Source organism: Myotis daubentonii, chromosome 1 (assembly GCF_963259705.1).
Source record: "Myotis daubentonii chromosome 1, mMyoDau2.1, whole genome shotgun sequence".
Lineage (NCBI taxonomy): Eukaryota > Metazoa > Chordata > Mammalia > Chiroptera > Vespertilionidae > Myotis > Myotis daubentonii.
This window is the reverse complement of record NC_081840.1, coordinates 60301791-60315043: the sequence shown is the minus strand read 5'-3', so window position 1 is coordinate 60315043 and position 13253 is coordinate 60301791. Positions and strand designations below refer to the sequence as shown.

The 13253-nt window shown below is 42.3% G+C and overlaps 1 protein-coding gene across 4 annotated transcripts; it reads left to right on the top strand.

Annotated features, from left to right (window-relative positions):
- Window positions 1–526: 526 nt before the first annotated feature.
- DUT (deoxyuridine triphosphatase) lies at window positions 527–12572 on the top strand. 4 transcript variants are annotated; one of them, XM_059702214.1, is made up of 8 exons: window positions 527–566; window positions 1600–1738; window positions 4091–4182; window positions 4699–4758; window positions 6277–6321; window positions 11436–11510; window positions 11670–11740; window positions 12139–12572. In XM_059702214.1, exons 1-8 carry the CDS (start codon window positions 542–544, stop codon window positions 12193–12195), a joined length of 564 nt encoding a protein of 187 aa, XP_059558197.1. In that variant the 5' UTR covers window positions 527–541; the 3' UTR covers window positions 12196–12572. The 4 variants fall into 4 exon arrangements, with proteins under 4 accessions (XP_059558197.1, XP_059558206.1, XP_059558180.1 ...); XM_059702197.1 differs by lacking the exon at window positions 527–566 and adding an exon at window positions 770–1116; XM_059702223.1 differs by lacking the exon at window positions 4699–4758.
- The last annotated feature ends 681 nt before the right edge of the window (window positions 12573–13253 follow it).

The window sequence follows — 13253 nt, the reverse complement described above, 5'->3', positions numbered from 1 at the left end:
GCACACCAAGGAAATCTCAAACCTTCCCCAACAATGCTCTAACAATTTTGCCATTTTTCTAAAATTGCTCCTGCCCTGTCACTATAATTTGTGTTTATTTTGACGAAGTGCATTACAATTCGGTATTCAGATTTCTGCGCTGGTTCCGGAGATAACTGGAGATAGCTGTAACCGAGAAAAGTCAATTTACTATTATACAGAAAGCGATTTGCTCATTCCCACTGTAGTTAGCCCAGGTGGCCCAGATCTCTGGATCACAGCCACGGGTGGGGGTTGGGGGCTGGGGGAGGGCGCTCCAGGCAGCTGTGGGCTCATCAGGACGGTGCGAGGATTCCAACCGACTTGTCCTCGCGGCGATCCTTGAGCCTCTGCCCCGACCCCCTCTAAGTAACAATACCCCGGCGCACTCGGCGCAGTGAGGGGATCGAACACCCTCCTTTCCGCACAGCCTGGGGCGCGGCACTGCGCGCAGAGGCTCGCACCCGCCACGTGAGGCGGCTCCGCGGCTTTCGCGGCCCCTGAGGTTAGTACCTGGGAAGTCATGGCCTCGGGCGGCGCCGCCCCAGGTGAGTCAACAGCCGCGCAGGGGACTCCAGCATAGTCTCAGCAAAAGGGGAAAAGGGGGCCGGGAAAAAAACCCACACGAAACAAAAACAAACAAACAAAAGAAAAACAAACAAACACGAGACGAGGAGGGAGGCGGAGGCAGCCGGATTCCGGACACAGTGTGCGCCACGTTCCCAAGGCCCAGGCCGGGCCAATAGCGGCGACGCACCGCCTCCGTGCGCCCCTCGCCGTTACTGCTTCCGAGTCGCTTCCCCGACGGCCCTAAGGGTGCCGGCCCGGCGGCGCCGCGGGAGCGGAAGAGCCACCAGCGCCTGTGCCTCGGGCCGATGACTCCCCTCCGCCCGCGCCCCCGGCTCGGCTACGATTTCCTTCACTCTTTGCTCCGCTCCGCGTTTAAGGACGCGCGCAGCCCACGGCCGAGCGCCGAGACGGCGGGACTCCGCGGGCCCAGCCGGCCCCTCCGCCCCGCCCCGGCGGGCGCCGCGCCGCCCGGGGCCTCCGGGCCGCTGTCCAGCGCTCGCAGCCTGAGCCGAGGATGTCGCGGCGCCAGTAATGTCGGGGCCGGGCTTCCTAAGGCGTGGGGAGGAGGGGGCCCCGCCCCGGAGCCTGGGTGGAGGGCGGCGGGGGAGCGGAGCGGGGGAAGTTCCGGGACTTAGCGCGTTACGGCAGGGCGCGCAGCCCCCGGGCGCGGGAGCGAGGCCATTCGGGTCACCCCGGGGGTGGCGTGGATCCAGTTGTGTGCGGGGGAGGCCGCCGAAGCTGCCCCTGCACTGGACACGTGTGCTACGTTCGGAAAGTTCAAAAATGATCAGTAGTTTGCGATCCCAAGTCTGTTTTCGGAGAAGCGTTCCCAGCCCCTCGCTGCTCCCCTCTCAGCCCCTTGGTGCGCTCGTCCAGGAGGAGGGGGTGTGGCGGGGCGTTTCGGGCGGGAAATTCAGAATTTGGGCGGGTGGCCGGGCTCATTCTCTCGCTCTTGTTCCCCTGCGCCGCCACCGCCGCCCGCCGTCTGCCCCGCTATGCCGTGCTCCGAAGACACGCTCGCCGTCTCCCCCAGCAAGCGGCCCCGGCCCGCGGAGGAGGGCGGCCTGCGGCTCCGCTTCGTGCGGCTCTCGGAGCACGCCACCGCCCCCACCAAGGGGTCCGCGCGCGCCGCGGGCTACGACCTGTACAGGTGAGCGCCGGCCGCCCGGGCGCAGGGCCGGGGGAGGCCGCCTTCCGCCCCCTCCTTCCCTCCTTCCCTCCCCTCCGCAGAGAAGGCTGATTCCCGAACTTTAAATGTATTTATTTCTTTATTGGTTTCAGAGAGGAAGGGAGAAGGAGAGAGAGAGAGAGAGAGAGAAACATCAATGATGAGAGAGAATCATCGATCGGCTGCCTCCTGCACATCCCCCGCTGGGGATGGAGCCCGCAACCCAGGCATGTGCCCTTCCTTGGCCGGAATCGAACCTGGGACCCTTCAGTCCGCAGGCTGACGCTCTATCCGCTGAGCCAAGCCGGCCGGGGCAAATTCCCGAACTTGAGAGCTTTCTGTCACGTTAGCTTACCTTCTGCTGCTACGGCTTGAAACTTCCATTTCAAAGATTACAGAGACAGACGTTTTTTTGCGTATATGTACAGTTTCCGCCTTTTTTTTTTTTATATTGGAAAATTTTAGCTTTCCTCTTTAACCTGAATTTAACAGACATTTGGGCAAAGAGTGTAGAATAGCAAATAAGTATTCATAAATGTGCCCTGAGGCGTTATTTTGCAACATGAAATGTTCTCTGCGGCGTTGTTTTGCAACATTGATTGCATCCTCTCGAGTGGAAGGTAGAGTTGCTTAAGGCACGCCTTGCCCTTCAAGGCCCGAGCATGGCGCTGTGCATAATAGAAGGAAAAGCCAGGGTGGCGCCTAGGTGCTTACTGTGAACGTACGTAGGCAGGATCAATGAAGGCTGCTTTTGTTTAAAGCGCGAATAAAATTTCTCCGTAGGTTCATGTTTAACTTTGGCCCAAGGACTGGAAATTTCACAAAGGGCTTGAATAGGAACAGCAGAAATGTTAGTAATACTCCCCCCTTCTCACTTCTATACTTTTTACCTATACTAAAAACTTTATATATTTTTAAATCCTCACAACAGTCTGAATAGGTGAGTGTTGCGTTTTACAGGTGAGGGGTTTGTAAGGAGCTGAATTGATTAATCCAAAGGCTTGAATGTAGGAGAATTTTTGACCCTGAATTAAGTGCCTTTTTTCACTGGACTCCTGTGCCCACTTCTTAGGGCCATTAAGGTAAGTGAAAAGCGATATTGGAGATAGGGAGTGGTCTGAGCCTTACGATGCATTTGAAAGCATTCCAGGTAATTCTAACCTGAGAACTATGGTCTAAGTCATAAGTAAGTGAGTACAGGAGAAGAGGAGAAGAACTGTGATGATAGTAAGGGAGAAGAGAAAGAAAAAGAAAAGTGAGGTATAGATTGTTGTAGCTGAAAGGGACTATAGTTCAGCCCCTTAATTTTCATAAGTAGAAATAGTATAGCACGTAGTTTGACTGTACCTTGTCTGGGCACTGTTCTGATCTAAGAAGAGGTGGACTTAAGGTACTTTCAGCATCTTTTATACTGAAATAGACATGGATCTCTTTAATAAATTAGTGTGTAACTATTGGAAGAGAGCAAATTTCATTGAAGAAAGATACACTACCGCTTTACCAGTCTTAATGAAGGTCTTCAAAGTGACTTCCAGTTCTGCTTATTTTTAAGTTTCTATCAAAGAGGGGGCGACAGTAAAAACAGCAGCAGCACTAGCTGGGTGGACCTTGGAGCATCAGTTCCTCAGCAGTGTGCATCTCCAGGGCTGGTCACAGTGGTCCACTCTCCCCGCAGCCCGTGAAAGGTCATGGCCGCAGCTGGGTGTGCTTGCCAACCCACCAAGACCAGCAGAACAGATGCAACCCGACTGTCCCCAGTTAGATGGCCCACCCATTGCCCCCTTTCCTTCTCTGCATGTTTTTCATAATCCCTTGCAGTGGTTCTCAACCTTCCTAATGCCGAGACCCTTTAATACAGTTCCTCATGTTGTGGTGACCCCCAACCATAAAATTATTTTCGTTGCTACTTCATAACTGTAATTTTGCTACTGTTATGAATTGTAATGTAAATATCTGATACGCAGGATGTATTTTCATTGTTCGCGAACCACAGGTTGAGAACCGCTGCCTTAGAGGATTGTTGTGAGACTAACATGAGTTATAAAAACAGAACTGTGCCTGGGGCATAGTAAGGGCTTTATAAATGTTAGCTATTATTTACCCTCCTTTCTTGGTTCTCTCTTTATCTTCCTCTTTTCATACCACGTTAGAGAAGCACATACTTTTTAAAAGTTCATCTTTTCTGTCCCCTCCTGCTAAATCATTACCTCAGTTTCCCAACCAAATTTTGTTCAGGGGAGAATGCATTTACATATTGTCACCTCTTTCACCAGAAAAAAGTCACTACATCTAAATGCCAGTGTTTTGTTTTTTGTTTTTTCAATATCTTTCCAGTGCCTATGATTACACAATACCACCCATGGAGAAAACCCTTGTGAAAACCGACATTCAGATAGCTCTTCCTTCTGGGTGCTATGGAAGAGTAGGTAAGTGATTCAAGATGTTTTTGTGATACGTTCCTTCATCTTAGTTTTATCTGGGCTATAAAAGAGGGAAGGGATATTTCTTGGCCTGAGTCCTAAAATAAGGAAGTGCCAACTGTGATGGAAAATGTAGCCATTTGAAAACTTTCATTTACATAATTATACTTTGGAGATATTCCAGTTCCGTCTCAAAGCACTGCAATGAAGCAGATATCGCAATAAAGCAAGTCACGTGATTTGTGGGGTTTTCTAGTTCATATAAAAGTTAATGTTTACACTCTTGTAGTCTATTAAGTATACAACAGCGTTATGTCTAAAAATGTACATACCTTAATTTAAAAATACTTTAGTGCTTAAAAAAATGCTAATCATCTAAGCCTTCAGCAGGTTGTAATCTCTCTGCTAATGGTGGGTCTTCAATTTGTAAAAAATGTAACATCTGTGAAGCACAGTAAACAAGGTATGCTTATATCTGCTTTTGCCTCTTATCTCTGCTATTTTTCCAATTCCTTACTTTAGCTCTTAGAAGGCTCACATTGGCTCAAGAGGTTCTCGCTGTGAGAAAAACTGAAAATATAGGTGATTTTTAACTGTCACTTTTTCCAGTGTTACCACAACTCCCCCTTCAAAAACCAGACTGCATATGAAGTCAAGATTTCTTTGTGAAGATGGTGATGAGAATGGCTAATATTTGTTATTTAAGAAAATAGAGGCCTGCTCAGGATAATGGCACATGGCATTTTATGTCACGAGAGTGAAACTTCTAAAACCTGTTAGTATATTCGGCCACGTAGCCTGTTCCCTGTTGGGTTTGCCCCCTTGAAGTGTGTTAGGGAAACACCTCACAGGGGAGGAGCTAAGACAAAATGGAGTGTAAGTTCTCAGATTCGACTTTCCTAGAGTGATGCAGTTGTCCCTGGAGAGAGTTTAAAACTTCTTTTCAAAAGCATAATTACTTCCTGACTACCTTCAAAGTAAACCTAAGGAGCAAGTGGAACTGTGCCCACCCTCCTGTCCCAGGGTTGGGTGGGAGGTGATAGCAAGAGTATCATTATCTTGTTGGCCATGAGACCTGCTGATGCCCCACTCCGGGCACTTACCACCTATTGTCTGTGTCCATGGGTTATGCATATATGCATACAAAGTTCTTTGGTTGATCTCTTCCCACCCACTCCTGCTTTTTATATTTTCTTTTTAAGAATAAAAGGCATAATAAGAATAAAAAGCATAGTAAATTGAGTTTCTAAGGTTTAGTTTTTGGCATTTTTTTCAACTGACATTAAGCCTTTTACTCTGGTTCACTTGTTACATACGGACATGTCTTTTGGTATCTGTATCATGAGTTGGAGCCCCAAGTTCTAGACTGGGCTCTGCTACTCTTTGATTAGGTTTATGACTCTTCTCCCCCTCTCCCTCTCTCCCTCTTCCTCTCCCATATCCCCTTCTTCCCGTCTACATTACAACACGCTCAGAACTCTCTTTGTTTTTCTTTCTTTTTTTTTAATATATTTTATTGATTTTCTACAGAGAGGAAGGGAGAGAGATAGAGAGCTAGAAACACAGATCAGCTGCCTCCTGCACATCTCCCACTGGGGATGTGCCCGCAACCCAGGTACATGCCTTGACCGGAATCGAACCTGGGACCCCTCAGTCCGCAGGCCGACGCTCTATCCACCGAGCCAAACCGGTTTCGGCCAGAACTCTCATTTTAAAACAAAGTCCTTTTCCTCAGTTCTGTGCCCCTGCCAGCTACAGTCCTCCCATTGTGGCCCTGCTTCACAGAGTTGTCTAGGGTTGTCCCACTTGCTCACCTTTCAGTTCATTCTAGTAGTCCATGGCTACACCACCCTAGTCCTCCACTGACTGAACTTGGATGGACTGGCTTAAGTTGGCTTCAGATTAAACCTTGTCAGATTTTCCTAAACTATTCTATTCTACTTTGGTAATACAGAGTAGTAAGTAAAGTGAAGATGAAGATATCAATGATAGGAAATAAGAGTATAACATGCTTAAATTGTGTCAATTATATCAAGTAATTGCCCTTCCCCCTTAAAATAGCCAATTTCTCCTTTTTTTTTTTTTTTTTTTTTTTTTTAGCTCCACGATCCGGCTTGGCTGCAAAACACTTTATAGATGTAGGAGGTATTGTATTTACATTTTTATTCTGTAAATATTTCTAAGTATTTACTTTGCATTTGCTTATTAAGAGGAAGTAATCTAATGCCAAATTTTATTCTTATTTTATTTCAAGAAAAGGAAATGGTTTCTGTTGTGTCTTGCCTTTTAGAAATTTCAGTCTCTGAATAACAGACAATCATGATAGTTATAAATGCTATTTGAATATGTTTAGTTTTTAAATGACCATTATGTGAAATGTATGTTATTTTACTACTGGGCTAACTAGACACTCTCTGACAGATAGGGTTTTTGCCTTGGTTTAGTGTTAATCTGCATTTAGTCCAAACATGACTCCATTTATAGAAGAAAGTTTTAGGTTTATTATTATGAGAAGGAAGAGATTTTATGTCACTTAAGGAAAAGGTTCTAGAAAATGCAGGTATATATTGTAGTAAGATTTTTCTTATCTCCTTAAGAGAGGTATCCATGTTTGTCAAAAGATAAAAGGAGAATCTTTCCCTAAAGTCAAGAGAGAAGACACTGCCCTTTCCTGACTCGATTTCTTTTTTTTTTTTAAAATAATATATTTTTATTGATTTCAGAGAGGGAGAGAGAGAGAGATAGAAACATCAGTGATGAGAGAGAACCATTGATCGGCTGCCTCCTTCATGCCCCACACTGGGGATCGAGCCCACAGCCCAGGCATGTGCCCTGGCAGGGAATCAAACCCTGACCTTCTGGTTCCTAGGTTGATGCTCAACCACTGAGTCACACCAGCTGGGCCTGTTTCAATTTCTTGCTGAGCACGTCCTCCATGGCTCCTATTCCCTTATAACAAAGCCTTACTCAGTGTCTCCCAAAGTCAACAATTTCCTCACCAGACCCCTTTCATGAGGGAACCTTAGTCTCTGCTGGCCATCCTTGTACGACCTTACTGAACGGAAATTCTCACCTTCCTGATATGACTCCCTTACTTGGATCTCATTACTGGTGATAGGCCCCATTGACAAGGTTATGTCCGGACCCTTCCTTATCCCCATTGATAATAGCGAGTGCTTCACTATCATGCTGAAGCTACTTTTGACGGATGAGAAAACTGGCTCAAAGATGAGTCCAAGTAGACACATTAAAAACCTGGAATCTCCATCCATATGATTTCACTCCACTTGTTCTTTCCACCACCATTTAATGCTGTTGATCCCCCTGCCCATCCACCACCAGCCATAGTCTGTCCTGAGTTAGCTCATTGTCACATGCACTGCATAGGTTATAAGCACCATTGAGACCTGTCCTTGAACTATCTCCTGCCTGACCCTTAGTCTCCCCATGGTGTCACTAGGTGGTGCTGTGGGATAAGACAAGAGCCCAAAAGCAGTTCCTAAGAGAAGCTGAGTGACACAACAGGGATGGACCACCCCCTGGGATTGAAGATTAATTACCTGGGCTCAGTTATGTGTGATTTTCAAAAATACTTGTATACAAGGTCAAGTATGGTAATTTAGGACTATAATTTAAGGATATAAGAATTGTGTATATTTAAAAAGAAATTTCAAAGGGTTGGGAAAAGCACATGGGCTTTGGAGAAAACAATGAAAATTAGTGTGCACACCTGTGAAGGGTTGGAAGATTAAATGCTAATGTATGTAACTCTAATACTATTTGACTCATATTAAATCCTGGAAGTTCTATTTCCTGTGAAGTCCTAGGGACTTCACAGACTTTTTTTTTTTAATGTGGAAACTTTGTTAATAATTTTTGCTCTGTTGAAGCAAACCCTCTGAAAAAAATTCATGTAAAGGAAATGGAAAGTTAGTTTGCCTGGTGATTGGTTTGGTATTTATAAAATCACATTGTGGTGTGTTCTTGGATGCAAAGTATCTTAAAAATGTCTCTTAGGCACAGGTCTATCACAGTTGGCCACAGTTTTTATTTCAGAGGAAAGATGTTGTTAGAAATCCCAGGCTGTAAATAAGGGTCAAAGGGAAAAGTTGAGTATGCAGGATTCTGTTCAGAACTCACATCTGGTAGGTGTGGATAGTTTTCACTAAAGGTTTCCAACAAACGACATGCCAAAGTCTTGACAGAGTAAAACATTGCCTGAAGTCAGTTAATCACTCTGCCAGTTCCAATGCATGATTTTTCCAGTGATAACTTCAGAACACTTGCTGCTTTCTCATGAAGAGAAATATCCCTCGTGTAACTTATGTCCCTTACTATGTGGGTTTTTCTTGAAGGTCAAGTTGCCTTTGAGTGATAAGTGAACTTGGAACTGTTTCTGTTTTGTTTTGTTTTTTAATACTTTTGGCATTCATGCTAAAAAGTAAATTTAATTGAGAGCTTTTTTTCCCTGCCGTACATTTTAATTGACTTCAAACAACTTCATTTCTTTTAGTTAGTTGAAGGTTTTTCCCATGTCTGTGTGCTGCGCATAAAATCTTGGTGGATCACCTGGCATTGCAGAATTCAAAATTCAAAACCCAACCATTTTAGTTTGATAAAACAACTTTATAGATAGATAGTAAAGGCCTTTACACAAAGGGAGTGTTTTTGTATCTTAGGAGATAGCATAGACTAAAAAAATAAATACTTAAGTCATATGCAAAAGAGTTAAATACCCAAAGAGATTAGAAAAAAATATAAACAAAATATAGAAGAGAACATGCAAGTACGCAGCAATCATGGAGGAGGAAAAGTCCAGCCTCGCTAGTCACCAGGGAAATGCAAAGTAATGCCATGAAATACCATTTCATTTCTTTCTCATGACTTTGGCTGGAATTAAAAAGATTGCTACCTCTGGTATTGCAAAGACTTTGGAAATGGGCCTTCTTAAATACCGTTGATGGAAGTTTGAAGTGCTACACCTTTTTTTGAAAATTGTCCACTAAAATTTAAAATGTACACACCCTTTGACCCAGAAAAGTGCTTTTTGGAAACTATTTGATGAGGATAAAAAGCAGTAATACACAAGGACATATGTACAGGGCTGCTCTGTGTGTTATAGCAAAGTGTGAAAATAACATGAATGTGTGATAATATTTAAGAAATACATACAATAATGGTCCTGTATATCTTAGATTTAAAAAGAATGACTAAGACATGCATATTAGTCTCAAAGAATGTCTATGTGGCAAAAAAGAAAGTAATGTATAAAATATACTAGAGGCCTGGTGCACAAATTCGTGCACGGGTGGTGTCCCTCAGCCTGGCCAGCAATCAGGGCCTATCAGAGCGGGCCAGCCAGGGGCAGAGACTGTGGGAGGTTGGCTGTGGGAGTGCACTGACCACCAGTGGGCAGCTCCTGGGTTGAGCATCTGCCACCTGGTGGTCAGTGCGTTGTTATAGTAACTGGTAGAGACCAGTGGTAATGGTTGCTTAGGCTTTTATATTATGTAGATTACTGTAATATTGGCTACCTGAGGGAGGGTAGGGGAACATTATTAGCTTTTACTTTATATGCATCTGTACTATTTGGGTAACCTAAAAATGTTCTGGTAAAATAGGAACAAAAGAATTCAGAAGTCAATCCACATTGTCTTATCTTGCACATTCTAGATAAATGAGTCCTAGTCTGTACTTTTTTTTTTTAAATTTACTTTCTCCCCTTCCCCCTATATGAGAAAATTGAAAGGAAATGCTTACCCTTGTTCTAAAAAAAAAAAGGTTTTTTTTTCAGTTGACCTTTAAATAATGAAGCCTGCCAACTGCATTGGTACCCATGGAGCTAAGTTCCTGATTACTTTTATTTCCTTTTTTCCTTTGATAAGAGGGTGTTTTTTTTGTTTTGGCTTTGTGTTTTTTTTGTTTGGTTTTTTTTTTTTTAGAAGGTAGGTGTTACTAGATAGACATTACATGGACCTGCATTGAATTAGGTTTGCATGAATTCTATCTAGCATTTTACAAACCAAGGGAAAAGAATTAGCAGGTATAAAGGAAATTGGTAGGAGTGGAGGGGAGATTGGAGAGTGACTGCTAGTAGATAGGGGGTTTCTTTTGGGCTAATGAAAATATTCTGAAATTGATTATGGTGTTGGTTGTACAACTCTGAATACACTAAAAATGGTTGAATTGTGAATTAAGTTTCAATGTTAAAAAAAGGAGATGAAAAGGCCTTGGTGCCACCTATATTATCTGTGCTTGTATTTACGGAAACATTTAAAATTCCTGGCTCAAAGATAAGTGCTAACAAGTCTGGTGAATGTACTTCTCTGGGCCAAAGCTGGGCTCTGGCTTACATTTCTCTTTTGCTCTTGTGTTTATGGTCTCATACAGGTACTAATTATACAGGATTCTAAGTAAAAGTGTGCTCATTATTAAGCTAATGTGTGAATGTCCTCTGCGAGATCACTCTCTAAGAAAAGGTGGTGGCTTAAATTAAAAGGTTCAGCTCCATTTTTATTATAGAAATGAAATGTGCTGATATTTGGTAGATGGCTGCTTAACGATGTCAGCGTTGACTTACTCCACTGCTGATCTTCAGGCTTTCAGACATTTTTATTTATGACTCAATCATATTTCAATGTGGAGATTAGTAGGAAGCTGCCACCAGAAAAAGCCTTTAAAATCCAAATCATAATTTTCTCCTGCTCTTTTTTGGCAGGTGTGCAGCGGATAGACAGTGGGTTTGGAGAGCAATTCAGGACCACCTGTCTGAGTTGCGAAGTGCCTGCTCGCAGTTTAGAGTAGGAAACTGTCACCATTTATAAGGGTAACCGGTTGGAAAATAAGGACTGCCTTCTAAATTCTTATTTGCATATTAGTAAGATTTCTTAGTTTTGATGCTTTACGTAGTTACCAGATGCTTACTCAGTTGTATAAAAATCTCAGAGCCAGGCCCAGCTGGTAAGGCCCAGCTGGTTGAGCGTTGACCCATGCATCAAGAGAGGTCACTGGTTCGATTTGCACTCAGGGTAAAAGCCCAGGTTGCAGGCTCAATAACCCACCAGGGGGCCATGCAGGAGCAACTGATCAATATTTCCATCTCATCAATGTTTCTATCTCCCTCTCCCTATCTCTCTAAAAATTAATTTTAAAAAATCTATAAAAATCTCAGAGCCATAGAAGAGTGATTTTTGAGGTAATTGTACATTTTAGTGTTTTGGTAGCATAAAACAAATTAACATTATTTTTCTTTTCTCCAGCTGGTGTTGTAGATGAAGATTATAGAGGAAATCTTGGTGTTGTACTGTTTAATTTTGGCAAAGAAAAATTTGAAGGTATGTTAAATACATATGGTCACATAGATGCAGCGAGTTTTCCAAGTTATGTACTTCTAAATGGCACATGCTATAGTTCTCGTTGTATCAGGCAGAGTACAGAGAATGCATTAATAAAAGATCAGTAACACACTTTTGTGTTTTTTTTTCTCTCTGAAGTAAAAAAGGGTGACCGAATTGCACAGCTCATTTGTGAAAGGATTTTTTATCCAGAAATAGAGGAAGTTCAAGTAAGTATCATAAAAACTGAGTAGGGAATGAATGATCAGTGAAGGAAATTAAAATTGTGAGATTTAATATGCTATCTGTAACTAAATAGCATATATGACTAGTCCCATTTTTAAGCAAAATTAAAATCTTAGCTGTAGAATTTCTTGATGATTTTCATGGCTATCATATAGCATTATATTGGGTAATAAATCATTTAAATGTACTGTGAAATTCTATTTCCTTAGCTTTTTAAAAAATTATTCAATATTTAAATTTATGGAACTAAAATTTAGTTTGGTTTTCTGTAATCTTTTTTAAAGATGGATTAGCAGGAATGAAAGTCTTTTTAATGAGGAGCTGGGGAGAACTGAGAGGATCTGAAATTAACCAGATGGCTTACCACCTTTTATCTTTTCAGGTTTTGGATGACACTGAAAGGGGCTCAGGAGGTTTTGGTTCTACTGGAAAAAATTAAAATTTATGCCAAGAATAGAAAATGAGAAATAAAGAGTTTTTGTTTGGTGTTTTGCACTCCTGTAAACTTAAGAGCTTTAGATTCTAAAAATATTTGGTTCTCTTATGATCAAGGAAAAAGGTAATCTGTTGGGATCACATTGAACTTTTTTGTGTTTTTCTACATTTGTTGTTGTATAAATATTCATGGTAACCTGAATAGTTTGTTTTGTTTTTTTTTGTTTTTTTCAATCAAACGTACATCAGTTATAGATCTTCAGAACTGTATTATTTAATTCACTAAATGCTACTCATTCAACAACTTATTCTTCGGTTTGTTTTATAGATCATAAGCAAAGCCTTTTATTCAATAAATTTGAATTCTCTCACAGATTCAAATTATTATATAAACTGAACTAAAAGATAATAAAAAAAGTCATTCCTTGTTCTCTTTATTGGTATAAAAACTGTGTGTGTGTGTGTGTGTGTGTGTGTGTGTGTGTGTGTGTGTGTGTATGTGTAGAGAGGGTGGAGGGAGAGTCTAAACTTTTATGCTTAGGATTTATTGGTGAGAGTGGGAAGAAGGGAATCATCAGTTTCTTTTTCTATTTTTAGTGTGTGTGTGTGTGTGTGTGTGTGTGTGTGTGTAGAGAGAGGGTGGAGGGAGAGTCTAAACTTTTATGCTTAGGATTTCTTGGTGAGAGTGGGAAGAAGGGAATCATCAGTTTCTTTTTCTATTTTTAGTGTTTTTTTAATCTTCCTTTGGTAGACCCCAGGTTGACTGGGAAGAGTATGTTTGTGAAAGGAAATATAACTTGGAAATTTCCAGTTGGTTTATTTCTCCAGATTTTGTTTCATCAAGTAAATAGTACGAGTTGTAGTTAGTATATTGGTTTCCCTCACTGCAATAGCAATAGGCTGTATCCAAGGGAATATTGAATTTAATCATGATAAACTAAATATAATGATGTATGCTTAGTCCACTGAGTTTGTCCAACCCATGTACTTTTGCTTAAATATGTTTAAGCAGCATTTCATTTCTGTGGATTTGTTTGATTAACATCGGCAAACTTCTAGGTG